We start from the raw sequence: 14,674 nt of genomic DNA, 5'->3' as shown, positions 1-14,674 counted from the left end.
CAAACTTCTCGAACGCAGCAACATCTCCCCGCCTGATATCTGGTGAGTCCAACACAGCAGCAATACGCCTCAATGCGATCTGATGTGGTTGGCCGAATTTATCATTCAGTGCAGCCATCGTGTCGGAGAAGGGCGTTGGCGAGTTAAGGTAAGCGTCTGCTATCAACCGGGCCTCTTCTAGTTGCAGGTGATCGACCAGTACCTGATACTTAAACAGTTCTGAGGCGCTCGGGGGTAACAGGTTCTCTAATGAGAGCTTAAGACGAGCAAACTCACTTGGGTCACGATGAGAGAAGTTGCGAATGGTTGGGCGGGGTCCATAGTAGCTGGACTCAGGAACGTGGGAGGTCCTGACTGGAGGCAATGGTTGTGGCTGCATCCATGATCCACCAGGAAGCTGCTGGGAGTTGCGTCCTGACTCACTCTTGACAGCACCGTACACTGCAGAAGACTTGGGCTCAGCTGGAGGCAAACTAGACAGCGGTGGGGGATGAACTGGCTTAAACCAGGGACGTGGAGAATAGGCAGGGTTGTCAGGCGGTCTTGCAGCAGGAGCAATGCCATATGTTGACCACTGAGCCTGGAACAGGCTCCCAGGCGGCTTAGTGGGGGGCGATAAAGCCTCTTCTTTGATGTATGGAAGCTCAACGGTTGTCTGAACACTGTGATGTGGTGGTGGCGGGGGTGGTAAGTCAGCAGGTAACTGTCCCGTCGTCACTGAATCTGGCCACGGTGGTGGTGCAGGCCACTCATCCTCTTCAGCTGGTGGCGCAGGTGCAGCAGGTGTAGCTGGTGGCGGTGGCCACGTGGGTTCAGGCTGATACATATGCGGAGAAGAGGGGCTTTGTAGATTCTGAACAGCGTCCACTAACTGTCTCATCTCGGTTCGCAGTGCTCTGAGCTCCACCAGATCTGCTGACATGCGACGCTGGCTCTGCTGGAGGAGGTGTCTCTCTTGACATATGTCCTCTAATTCTACCTTCAGATCCTCTGGTGGGTGTCTGGGACGCAGCACTGGATATAGAAGAGGAGAGCGCTCATGGAACAGTTCCCCCAGCTCCCTCTCTGGTGACTGCAGGGGGGCTAGCTGATACTCTGGGATGTGCTGGGGGTCCTCAGCACCGTAGCACAAGTCCATCTCTTGAAGAACAGCATCCCGCCTCTGCCTGTGGCTCCGAGGGGGGGAACCATGGTCTCGGGTGAGGGGGGTCATCCTGGCCCTTCCCTCCTGATGATGAGCCTCTGCGTCCTCTCTGTATCTCTGACTCATGTAGCCCAGATGATCCACATCATAGTCTGCGTAGCGGGCTGGGGGACGACGATGTCGTTTGGGGCGTGCACCACGAGCCTCATACTCTGAAGACTGATCCATCTCTGATGTGAACTCTGTGATCCGGCTCGAAGGACCATTAAATGTAGTGGAGACACTAGGTGTATGCAGCTGGCACAGGGGTTATCACTGAGTTCACTTCGGTGTGTCGGCCAGAACACCACTTTAAGCCGAATCTTCAGAGACTGAATAAAGAGGAGGCCACTGACTGTTTCTGATCCTGTTTATTTCTCTTCTTACAGGCGATTGTTCTGTGGTTCTAAACATAAAATGACAAATAAATGAATGAGTAAATAATCATCAATAAATCAAACCACTTAGCTCGGATTCAGTAGCATTTAGCACTGACACAATTAAAGCTAGGTAAATAGCTTAGCTAACCAGAACTATCAGAGAAACATAATATGAACACAGTCATAAATCCCTCTTATAATTAACACAGTACTCTGCGCAACAGCGCGCTGAATAACCAGCATGATAACGATCAATATAAACACGGGCATATCACGTGACACTCGTTACACTCGCTCGTTAATTAAGCTAGCGGACATTAGCGTCCACAACGGCCATAGCATGGCGAGTGCTACAATCACAACATACAGCTCAAATGTTCACAAATGCACTAGCATACATCCAACACTCTCATAACCCATCCAGACGTACTTACATGCTTCATTCACGCACAGACAGTCGCCATAGCACGAACAGGTGGCCCGACAGTTACTCCTCACTCCTCACTCACTGCAGCCAGAAAACACCGTCACATGAACGAGTGCGGCCAATTACGTCATAATACCAGCAGGGGGCTCCGCTCGCACATCAACCATCTAGCGCTCTAACACATCATAACAACAACAAATACACAGTAACTTTGTGGCCTTTTCTACACCGTCATGCCAAGGAAGGGTTTGGAGAACTTTCAGAGTCATCAAAACGCTTTAGGAGTTCCTGGGTCGGTCCGGCTGGCAACAGATTTTTATATAATGGCGGCGGATAGAGTTCACTTTTGAATCATCCAAAACACACACTATGAAACATCCAGATACCTCCATACTGCTCCTCTGTACTGACCCAAGTGTCCTGAAGCCGCCACATGAAAAAGTTGATAGGAGAAAATCAATGTGATCTCTGTTTTTATCCTTGTTGTAGTAGTATCTCCCAGTGGCTCTGTTGATGTTTGCACTACTGCTACAACAAGGATGACAGAGATCAAATAATTTTTTCCCAACAACTTTTTCATGTGGCGGCTTCAGGACACTTGGGTCAGTACAGACGAGCAGTATGGAGGTATCTGGATGTTTCATAGTGTGTGTTTTGGAACGATTCAAACTGAGCTCTATCCGCCGCCATTATATGGAAATCCGCTGCCAGCCGGACCGACCCAGGAACTCCAAAAGCGTTTTGATGACTCGGAAAGTTCTCTGAACCCTTCCTTGGCATGAGAGTAGCATTATTATCGATTTTGGGTGAAGTATCCCTTTAAATACTCATTTATGTAGATTTTCATTCATACAGGTGACAGGATATCTAAAAGAACCAAGTCAAAGGGAGGTGGATTTAGTGTTTTATCATTGAAATTGATATATGTAACGATACCGTCGTGTAAAGATATGACCTGCTATTTAGTTTTAGACACCCATATAATGTGTAACCATTATGACATTTAGGAAACCTTGAGTTATACATTTAAGCTACTTAAATAGGTTTTATGCACAGCTCCACTACTTCCTGAACTTAAACAAGCTCCTTTATTTCCTGTCTTACATTATTGGACAAACTGATTAATCCAGGTGTGTCTGACCATTGTGACTACTCAGACACACCTGGATTAATCAGTTTGTCCAATAATGTGAGACAGGAAATAAAGGAGCTTGTTTAAGTTCAGGAAGTAGTGGAGCTGTGCATAAAGCCTATTCAGGATTTAGCATTTTTCAGTAAGCAAAGCCATGTACAGTACTGCTGTGATTAAGACATAAACACTTCCTGGTTGCAAAGAGGACTTTTAAAATGTCCCACGTCCCTCCCTCAGCATCCAGGCCTCCTCCCAGCCGAGCTCAGCAGTGCAGGAGCCGGAGACCCAGGAGCTCCAGAGACCAGTTCAAGCTCTGCATGGCGGGGCAGAAGGAGACAGACAGTTATCGTCTTTCCTGGACGAGCCCGACCTGTCCACCCTCAGCCTGGCGGAGAAGATGGCTCTGTTCACCCGCCTCGCTCAGCCTACAGGTACAGGCCAGACCGCTGACGGGGCCCGGGGGGACACGCGGCAGCGCAGGGCCAACGCCCGGTTTCAGACTCAGCCCATCACTCAAGGAGAGGTGGATCAGGTACAAAGGTTTAGCTTTTATTGAACTTTTCTTTGGTAGAAAACACTGGTGCTATACAAACAGTAATAAAAATGTGACATTTTCCTACATAGGAGAACAACTAATAGAAAAGAAATAGAAAAAAACCCTAACCCTACATATAGTGAGGAGAAGAAATTAGAGATTCATAATTCAATCATTTCACGCAGAAACAACATCAGATGTACAAAAACCATCACAAGTGAATTAGGGCTGCAGCTGGCGATTATTTTCATTATCGATTAATCTGTTGTTTATTTAAAGATCGATTAGTTGTTTGGTCAATAAAATGTTAAAAAATGTTGAAAAATGTCAATCAGTGTTTCCCAAACAACAAGATGAGGCAAGGCAAGGCAATTTTATTTGTATAGCCCGTTTTTTTACAAACAGTTTTTCTCAAAGGGCTTTACATGGCATCGTAACAACATCCTCTGTCCTTAGACCCTCACATCGACTGAGGAAAAACTCCATGGAAAACCCTTTTAACAGGGAAAACCAGGAGAAAGCTCAGGGTGAGCAACAGAGGAGTTTATTTAACAGTTTATGACACAGAATGTGCGAAATATGGAAATGTTACAGCAAAGATGACGTCCTCAAATGTCTTGTTTTGTCCACAACCCAAAGAGATACTCAGTTTATTATCATGAAGGAACAAAGAAACCAGAAATATTCACATTTAAGAAGATGAAATCAGAGAATCTGGACCTTTTTTTTCTTAAAAAACTACACAAACCGATTATTCAATTATCAAAACAGTTGACGATTAATGTAATAATCGATTATTGTTTGATTAATTGTTGCAGCTTTAAAGTGAATAGAAATAAATAGCACTACAACATTATCAAAGCGTTACATGGATGTACAGTAGGATCCTCTGAACAAGCCCAGCAGCTACAGACAAGACAACTCACTTCCAGGTCACTTGCACTTAGCACAGTGAGTTTTTAGCAGTGCACCAGTTTCCCTCGATGGACGACTGGATGGATCTCTGGGTATTAGCATCACATAATGAAATACTCTCGCACTGATACTTGAAATAAGGATTAGAAATGGTTCCTTTGTCTATTTGTGCTACAATCCCCAACATGTTGTTTAAGACACAGCGACATAATCAGCTATTGGATGGTAGCTTTACCTCGCCCCCACCTCTCAGCTGTCAATCATAGTCGATCACTGGTGTCCACACAGGAACCCGAACCACCTGCAACCTCTGCAGCGTCTAACCACAACTTAGAGGGAGAACATGTAAGACCCCTGCCGCCTGTGCAGAGCGTGTGATTGGTTTCGTTGACCAGTCTTGGTTTGGCAGTGGATGCTTCCTGCAGCTTTTAGTAGTGATGAGCTTGTTGGTGTTCATCTGTGTATTTTTATGGTTTAAACGGCTGTTGAACTGTGACGTTTTTTTTAGAAGTTTAGGACGCTCTGTTTGTTTTCCGTAGCTCCTTTTGTCATGGGAGCCGTGTTCTGCGACATGCTTGTTCATTGCATAACAAGCATGAGCTGTTTGAGTGCTAAATGTGCCTGCTACTTTATTCAGGCCTCGTATGAACCTGAATAAACCAGCAAAAAAAAAAAACAGCTTACCAAGGGACGGAGTATACGGATGGATCTGGCCTTGTGTAAGAGTCAATACTCAAGACCTTGAATTGCAACAAGAAAGAATCAGTAGAGAAAAGCCTGGTGTGGAGTTTGAGCATCTCACAGACGGCTGCATAATACTGCAAAAACATTGGATGGTTGCACTGAACAGAGGAAGAAAACCACCACTGTTCATTATAATGTACATACACGAGCTAGATAGATGTTAATTGTGCTAGAGCCATTGTGTTTAAGGCTATTTTAGTCATCGGTAGTTATAATTTTGTGATCTTTAAAGCTCAGTTTATATAAACACCACACAATATAAATGAAATGTCTCAATCGGCTTTGGCTTCATTAAGATATTTAATATTATATGAAATATGAAAGGTTATCAGTGTATTTTCTTATATTTGATTCCACTGTCAGTTTCATACTTTGTAAAATGCTTTTGTCATATTATTGTGTGATATTTCGTTATAAATGAGTCAGTTGTGTTAACATCTCTACTTCCTGCTGCTGTTTTGTGAATGACAGTAATTTGCTTTGATTGTTTTCCTCTCTATGTGTCTCTCTCACGTCCTCTAACATACAAATGTCTTTTTATTCATTTATAACGTCCCTGCCTCGACCTTTATTATATTTAATCCGTCGTCCCCTCTTCTTCTGGCTCCTCTGTTGCGATTCTCTCCATCCTGACGCCTCTGACACGACTCCCGCTGTTGTTCCCTGCAGCTGAGGAACGGAGGCGAGATCAAACTGGAGCCCTTGTCGGCTTCTCTGGTTCGATCCGTGGCGGCGGTCACCTCCCAAGCGTCCGTCACCAAGGTAACCGACAACGATGATGACGACGGCGGCGATCTCCTCCACCGAGGGAAGTCCACCGCCGTCCCCTACATCCCTGCCCAACAACAACAGCAACAGCAACAGCAGCAACAGGCTTCCAGCAGCAGCCACCAGGAGAGGGCGCTGCTGAGGTACTTCTCCATGAGCCAGAGCCCCATTTCTCATTATATTTATCAATATCATTTGTTATACTATAGGATATCCTGTAAAACATTATTTTAAGGGGTCCTTGTTCCTGTGTATCTACCTAATTAATTACAGTGTAATTACCTATGTAACCGTATGTAATAACATGTACTTACATTGTAAATACATAGTGTATTTTAGTGTACTTACAGGTCCTTGTTACACTTGTAATAAGAAATGCCAAAGTGGCCTCTCTCTTTGCACAAGCATTTCTTATTACAAGTGTAACAAGGACCTGTAAGTACACCAAAATACACTATGTATTTACAATGTAAGTACATGTTATTACATACGGTTACATAGGTAATTACACTGTAATTAATTAGGTAGATACACAGGAACAAGGACCCCTTAAAATAAAGTGTTACCGGATATCCTTTCAAAAGCAGCTACTTTGCCTAACTCTAGCGAAGCGTTTTCACACTACATTTATGAGCCTCGAACACGATCACATACCGTCGTAGTTCCGACCATAAACGGTGATTCGGCGGCGTTATTCTCATGACTCGCTGCGAAACCGAAAGTAAGGAAACGCTTCCACCACCACTAATAATAACAAAATAACGATAGAGACAAAACGATATCGAAAATGGGCCCATTAAGTGTCTGTTAGAGGGGTTAACATCTGGAATAATTGTCCTGAAAATATTAAATTATGCTGTACTCTAGTCGGCTTTAAAAAACTTTATAAGAACAACATAATTTCTCGTTACAGTATGGAAAATTAAGTTCAATGATTTTGTACTATTTTGGGTTATGCGCTGTGTACAATTCTTTATTTTGTTGTGATCAGAAATTTAAGTGTACTGATTAATTTCAAATGTCTGTGATCTGATCCTATTGTATTAATGCGTAGGCCTATATATATATATATTTTTAATTTAATTTAATTTAAATTTTTTAAGGTAAAAGGGGTAGGGGTATATAAGCTTTGGCTTCAACCTACACCCTTTCGGTTATATAAGTTTGATATACCGAAATAAATAAATTCATTCATTCATTCATTCAAGTGTGGGTAACGTAGATTCATCCACATTAACGTGAGACTTTTTTATTGTCGCGGAATTTTTCGTCCTGCCGATGGAGAAACTCCTCGTTGTCCCTTTAAATCTGATTCTAAGCACGAAAATCAAAAAAAAAAACACAGTAATATTGTGGATGTCAGGTGTCTGTGAACATGCACATTACTCTGAAGAGTCAACGTTAATCTCACACATTGCAACTACGTGACTCGTGTCCTGTGTCCTCCTCTTTCAGAGTTGCTGCCCAACAACAACAACAACAACAACAACAGCAACAGGCTTCCAGCAGCAGCCACCAGGAGAGGGCGCTGAGGTACTTCTCCATGAGCCAGAGCGCCGGCGACCCCGAGCCCAACAACTCCTCCTCCTCCCCCCCTCCTCCTCCTCCTCCTCCTCCTCCTCCTCTCCTCGCCGAGAGCCGAGAGAGAGTGGGGGCTCCTCCCGCCGGTCACAGGCAGCAGGGGGAGGCTGTGGCGGAGAGCTGGAGAGAGCAGCAGCAGCAGCAGCAGCAGCAAGAGGAGGAGGTTAGGGGGAGACAGCAGGGAGGAGCCACAGACGAGAGCCAAGGCGGCGGCACTAAGGGGAAGCTGCACTCCCCCGATAGAGACAGAGACAGGGACAGGGACAGGGACAGAGACAGAGACAGGGACGTCCGGCAGCAGCAGCAGCAGCAGCAGCATCCTCATCCTCCTCCTCAGCCCGTGCACTCTGCTGAGCCCTGTCTGTGGAGGGGCGAGTCAGAGCATCTGCCCGGCTGGAGAGCTGCTGCAGACGGAGGAGACTCCCAGGAGAGCAGAGAGAGAGCAGAGGGAGGAGGAGGAGGAGGAGGAGGAGGAAGAGGAAGAGGAGGCTACCTGAGAGAGGCTGCAGCGGCTCACGGCTCATCCACACAGGAGAGGGAGAAGGAGAAGGAGAGGAGCGGCGGCCGGAGCCAGGCGGGCGTCTCAGGTACGAGGCTTACACTCTGGTGGTGACTTACTGTAAAGAGGGCAGAGGATGACAGGGCGGGTGAAAGGAAAAACCTGAGATGGGTGTGAAAATGAATTTAAAGATTTAAAAAAAAAGAGGGAGAGGAAGAGAGGAGCAGGAATAAAAGAAAGGGAGTGACAAAAAAATTAAAGAGGAGGCAATGTCTATAGGGAAAGGGGCTGCTCTCATTATCCTCATTGTCTTATGCAGCATGCTCCCACGCATGATTGCTCTCTGTCGACTGCACACACACTTCCAGTCCCAGCTGGGGGTATTTGATTTGGCTCAGAGAGAGAGAGAGAGAGAGAGAGAGAGAGAGAGATGTCTGAGGCTGCATCTAATTAGCATATTTCTCCATGCATTTGCCTCGTGGCTCTCTTTGTCTAGAAACAGGAAGCCCCTCTCCTGACACGCCGTTTGTCAGCTAACGGATCAAACTGTGTGTCGCTCACTGTCGTGGCCTTAACGAAAGAAAAAAAAAAAATGCACCACATCACGCCTGTGAGTTCACCGTTTGCACACACACACATACCGGTATACATACATTCATTCATACAACACAGTGATGGACCTGACCTGCTTTTATGTCCTAATGCACAACGTGTCCAGGGGTGGTCTTTTTCCCATGCATGCACACACACACAAACAACACACACACACACACACACACACAAAGATGAAAGCACTCAGTGAGAGAGAGAGCGCAGAACAATTGTCCGGCACTTATATGAAGCAGGTAGAGGACAGAAAAGGACACAATGGACGCCTTGTCTGCAGGCCGTACTCTCACTTAGTTCTGCATGGACGGAGCTTAACTAAAGTTTAGGCTGTTTTACTACACAACAGCGCGATGAGGTTACAGGGACTTGCACCGATTTACACTTTAATTCCCCCCGGGGACTTATCGCTGCATTATGTATGACACCAGCTCAGAGCACCACCTCAACAAAAGACTGATGTCTTCCGCCTGACGGCTTCTCTTGTAGGGACCAGATTGTTTTGTCCCAAATAGGAGGAGAGTGTCTGTGATGTGGACACATGGACAGATTTATTTAGTTTTTCTCTTTTCAGGGACGTCCAGGATTCAAAAGACAATTTAGCACCTAAAACACTCCATATACGTATATAAACACACAGTGATATACATGGTGGTAGAAACATTACACATCTGCCTGTCAATTCACTTAAACAACTATAAATATCTGATTAAAAGACGTCACACTCACAAAACACACAAGTCTCCTTGATAGTGCAGTAAAGGTGGCAATTGAGTATTAATTATAAGCTACAGTAATGTACCCAATTTGACCACAATCCCTTTAATTTATCTGATTCTATCTTTGCAGAAAATGTTTTATTAACATTTATTTTTTAACTTATCATCTAATGTTTGATAAGTTAAGTCTGGTCTGATAAGTTATTATTTGTGTGTTATTTGAGTTTTGTGCAGTCCTACATTAATAGATAAAAGTCAGACACATCTGAATCACACAGTTTGCTCCAACACAGACAGATTTTTATCCACATTATGTGATAAATACAGAGACACAACAGACTTTGTGTGGTTTTAATTTAGCTTTTCCCTACAAACCTACTGTGCATATGGATGAAAACTGGTTAAACTGTAATTTAATAGAGACCTGTGTACATTTGCTGACATGCACATGCACGTTCATGTCTATACTGGACAACTATGAGCATCATGATCTGCCCTATCAGCAGGTTTGTTTATACAAAATCCATAAAGCTCATAGGATATCAGAGGTTGTTTTGGTATTTTAGCTGATGAGCCTTAAAAGAATCGCCTGCGTCTGTCAGTGTGATTTAATATGATCCCTGCTGATGCATTAAACAATGATGTAACAGATCAGAAAACGCTGTGTGTTGTCAGAAAGGTTCATTTAGAGGAGAAATACCACATAGAAAAAAGAGTTTGGTTTCTACTAGGGCTGCATGATGCATTTTTACTTAAAAAATATAAAAAGTCTCTTTAAATCTAGAGGATGTGATTTGTTGTTGAGGACATCTCTGCTGCAACATTGCCCTTGGCCACATTGCAATTTCAATTACATTGTGATTAATTGTGCAGCTCTATTTTCTATAGCTAGGTAAACTCCAACATGCCCACAGGCTACTGCACATTCATGTTTTCTGTTATCTCATGTTCAACCTGCTGCAGGTGGATTTTAAGGCACCCACACTGCGTCTTTTTTTATGATTCAACTTTTATTGAGTTTTACAAGACCAAACTAAAAACCAGTAAAAAAAAAAAAAAGGAAAAATTAAAATACACAATCTTATTATGACGATAAAACATAAAAGTAAAAACAATAAAATAAAATAAGTACATAAGAAGTCCAAGACAAGTAAAATGAGTCCCTGCTCAATATGTTAAGCAGTCTTACCAGGAGACAACCTTCACACTGTTGCGTGTCTATTCATTAAAACATTTTAAATGTTTATTGTCTGTCTGTCTACTGTCTGCACCGAGGGTCTGAGAGTAACACAATTTCGATTCTCTTATGTCCCGTACATATTGTGGAATTGCCAATAAAGCTGACTTTGACTTTGATTGTCCCATGTGAAATTCACTGTCCACAGGTAGTCTTCCAGTTAACAGATCCCTGTATTACACCCAGTCCACCTCCACCTTCATTTCCACACCAGCCCCCCAAGAACAGCCCATAATGACCAGTGTATGCAGATATACTGTATTTTAGCTACCCTGTAAAGAATATAGTCTTAAAAACATTCCCCATTTCTCATTATATTTATCAATATCATTTGTTATACTATAGGATATCCTTTCAAAAGCATCTACTTTGCCTCGAAGACCATCAGATACCATCGTAGTTCCACCATAAACGGCGATTCGGCGGCGTTATTCTCATGACTCGCCACAAAACCGAAAGTAAAGAAAGCTGGTCGGCTCGCCCAGCATTTCCGCCACCACTAATAATAACAAAATAACCATAGAGACAAAACCATATATTTATCGAAAATGGGCCCATTAAGTGTGGGTAACGTAGATTCATCCACATTAACGTGAGACTTTTTTATTGTTGCGGAATTTTTCGTTCTGCCAATGGAGAAACTCCTCGTTGTCCCTTTTTAAATCTGATTCTAAGCACGAAAATCAAGAAAAAACACAGTAATATTGTGGATGTCAGGTGTCTGTGAACATGCACATTACTCTGAAGAGTCGACGTTAATCTCACACATTGCAACTACATGACTCGTGTCCTGTGTCCTCCTCTTTTCAGAGTTGCTGGATCATCCTGCTCCACTGAGGCCACTGATCGCTAAAGTGTCCTCCAGGACGGTGTCTCACGTGTCGGGCAGCCAGCAGCCGCAGCAGCCGCAGCCCCCTCCTCAGACGCTCCCCAAACCCTCGTCCTTCATCGCCCCCCAGCCCCCGCCCACGTACCCCAAACCGTTCACCCAGTCCCCTCAGACCCAGCCCAAACCTCAGGGCTTCGTCCAGGCACTCCCGAAGCCGTTCCCACAGACGGCCCCCCAGCCTCAGCCCAAACCTCAGGTGCCTCCGCAGACGCCGCCCAAACCCCAGTCCTTCCCCCAGGCCCTGGTCAAGTCCCAGTCGCTGCCCCTGGACCCCAGCGAGGACTTCAGCAGGCACAGCGTCCACTCAGGAGACCTGCTGTCCCCCACGGGTTCTGAAGACCAGCTGTCCGACAGCATGTCCAAACAGATGTCTATCAGGGAGAGGTGAGTCCTCGCGGTCGGGTTTTTATTTAACATACATTTGAATTATGACATTTTTTGTCAGGTCAAATGGTGGTGACACTGAAACCAGGAAACTCCAGAATCTGCCCATCTGTCTGAAACTAATAACTGATTTAACATCATTAACATAGCCTACTGTTGTTACAAAAATCTACTATAATGATAATGTAACAATAAACTTCATTAAAGGGATAGTTCACCCAAAATTGAAATTTCTCATTATCTACTCCCCCTCATTATCTACTCCCCCTCATGTGGACTAAGGGCTGGGAGAAGTTTCAGAGTTATCCGTGGCTTCTCTGAGTTACAGGGGGTCTCGGCGTAGCAGTGCATGTCCATATAACGGTTGCAAATGGATACCAACTGTCTTCGTAACAAAAAGACACACCAAAAAACATCCAAATACCTCCATGCTGCTCGTATGTAATGTCCGTCTTGTATTGAAGCCCCGAAATGCAAAATTGTCCCGAAAAAAAATTAAATAAGTCTATATTTTAAGCTTGTTTTTTAGGAAGCTCCTCTTCCCGGTTCGTCCAATTTGGACGAACCGGGAAGAGGAGCTTCAAGAAGCTTCCGCTACAAAACAAGCTTGAAATATAGACTTATTTAATTTTTTTCGGGACAATTTTGCATTTCGGGGCTTCAATACAAGACGGACATTACATACGAGCAGCATGGAGGTATTTGGATGTTTTTTGGTGTGTCTTTTTGTTACAAAGACAGTTGGTATCCATTGACAACCGTTATATGGACATGCACTGCTACGCCGAGACCCCCTGTAACTCAGAGAAGCCACGGAGCACTCTGAAACTTCTCCCAGCCCTTAGTCCACATGAGGGTTAGGAGATAATGAGTGCAATTTCAATTTTGGGTGAACTATCCCTTTAACATAGCCTACTGTTGTTACAAAAATCTACTATAATGATAATGTAACAATAAACTTCATTAATGTAGCACCTTTTTTAACAAAGTTACCGTGCACCGATCCAAAAAAAAAAAAAAAATGTGTAAAGACCAAAAAAGAAGAAGAACAAAACCAAAGAAAAAGTAAAATCCTGTTTATTCAAGTTAAAGCATAAAAGAGCCCAACAGAAAACAGTATATAGTGGAGAAAGGTGTAGCAAATATTTGCTAAAATCAATTTATGAATAATATAATATTACTATTAATATAATAATAATAATTGGACACATTGAGGTGCAGATGGTTGTCAGCGCACCACTGTGTGAGGTGAGAAATGGAGTTATGGTATTCTGTGTGTGTATTCAAGGCTTAAAGCCTGTTGGTTGCCAGTGAATTAAATAAATAATATGTTCCATAAACATTTTTAATTTCGCTCCCCAATTTCTTTTTGTGCCCCCAAATAGTTCACTTTAGGCGTGCTCCTTGGGAAAAATGTTATGGTAGAGCCCTCGCTACCGCAAATGCTCAATAAAATGCTCCTGCGACACTTCATTGTGCTTTATTGAATGTATTTTCAACTACAAACAAGCCTTACACGCAACTTATATATTGCAATCAATTTTTTATTTTGTGACTCCTCATTTCTTTTATACGTTTTTTATTTGTCATGATAGGTCTTTAATTTCATCCATAATGGTCTTAAAAGGTCTTTAAAAGTCTTAAATTTGAGCTGGTGAAACCTGCAGAGACCCTGAATTAAGAGATGAATGTTAAACCTCATGTTTTGGTATCTGTCAGGACTAAACGAGCAAAATGCTGAGCTGTAATTTTGCACAGAAGCCCAGAGGTCGTCCAAGGATAGAAAGACATCAGGCATTTTGTATCAATAAACATTCGTCATTGAATCTTGTGAATACCAGAGTGAAGTTTGACCAAAAGACATGAAAACACACTTTGACAGTCTATATGAAAACCTGCAGAAAAGTTGCTAATCTGGCTTAAAAACATCATCAAACATGATCAATAAAGTCTGAACACACTGATCTCCATGTGCAAAACACTGTTAATAACACTATAATAATAATAATAATAAGCACTCATCCTACCCTCTTTTATAATATCAGCCTCAGTTTTCCAGACAAAGCAGCATCTAATTTTAGCTGCTTGAAAAACAAACCATCCTGGAAAAGTTACAAGCAGCGTTCCAACTTGGATCCCATCAGTGCACCTTACAAAATGAAAACCGAGGCGTCAGACTCCGACAGAGAGATTTCCTGCTCGCTGGGTCAAAAGTCGGTGTCTCATAAATTAACAGCGTCAGACAGAATCAGGCCTCTCCCTGCGCCGTCCTTGCAGAAGACAAATGTAGGTTTGTTCCTCCGTTTCCTTCACGTTTTCTTTCTTTTGAAGGTGAGAGATTTTCATTTTTAGCATCATTGTGTTTCTCCTGGCAGCCGGCACAGAGCTCTATGTGTGTGTGTGTGTGTGTGTGTGTGTGGACAGGACAGGACAACTCCTCTGAGATTCAGCAGATTCCTCCTCGTTGCCCTCATTTCTGCCCCGTCCACGCTCCAACAGCGGAGACAAACTGTGACACACTTTTTGCTTTTACCCCTCAGCCATCCGTTATCAGCGCTGCTCCTGCTGCCTTCAGAGGCCGTTTCAACCGTCACGTTCGCCGGCCGCCGAGCAGAAACCTGACCTAGTTTTTCACCCTTTTTTCTCATGACCTTGATGGACATAATGGAAATGAT

General features: G+C 43.7%; 1 protein-coding gene across 1 annotated transcript in view; it reads left to right on the top strand.

Moving 5' to 3' along the window:
• Positions 1–14,674, top strand: part of LOC311000124 (supervillin-like) — a 60,494-nt gene that overhangs the window by 22,482 nt on the left and 23,338 nt on the right. The window contains exons 13-18 of the mRNA XM_083990758.1: positions 3,360–3,654; positions 4,861–4,917; positions 5,986–6,180; positions 6,294–6,301; positions 7,540–8,252; positions 11,537–11,999. Of these exons, the coding sequence (XP_083846884.1) occupies positions 3,360–3,654; positions 4,861–4,917; positions 5,986–6,180; positions 6,294–6,301; positions 7,540–8,252; positions 11,537–11,999 (1,731 nt within the window). The remainder of the gene's footprint in view (positions 1–3,359; positions 3,655–4,860; positions 4,918–5,985; positions 6,181–6,293; positions 6,302–7,539; positions 8,253–11,536; positions 12,000–14,674) is intronic.

The sequence above is a fragment of the Trachurus trachurus genome, assembly GCF_905171665.1.
Source record: "Trachurus trachurus genome assembly, chromosome: 17".
NCBI lineage: Eukaryota > Metazoa > Chordata > Actinopteri > Carangiformes > Carangidae > Trachurus > Trachurus trachurus.
This window is presented reverse-complemented; position numbering and strand designations above follow the sequence as displayed.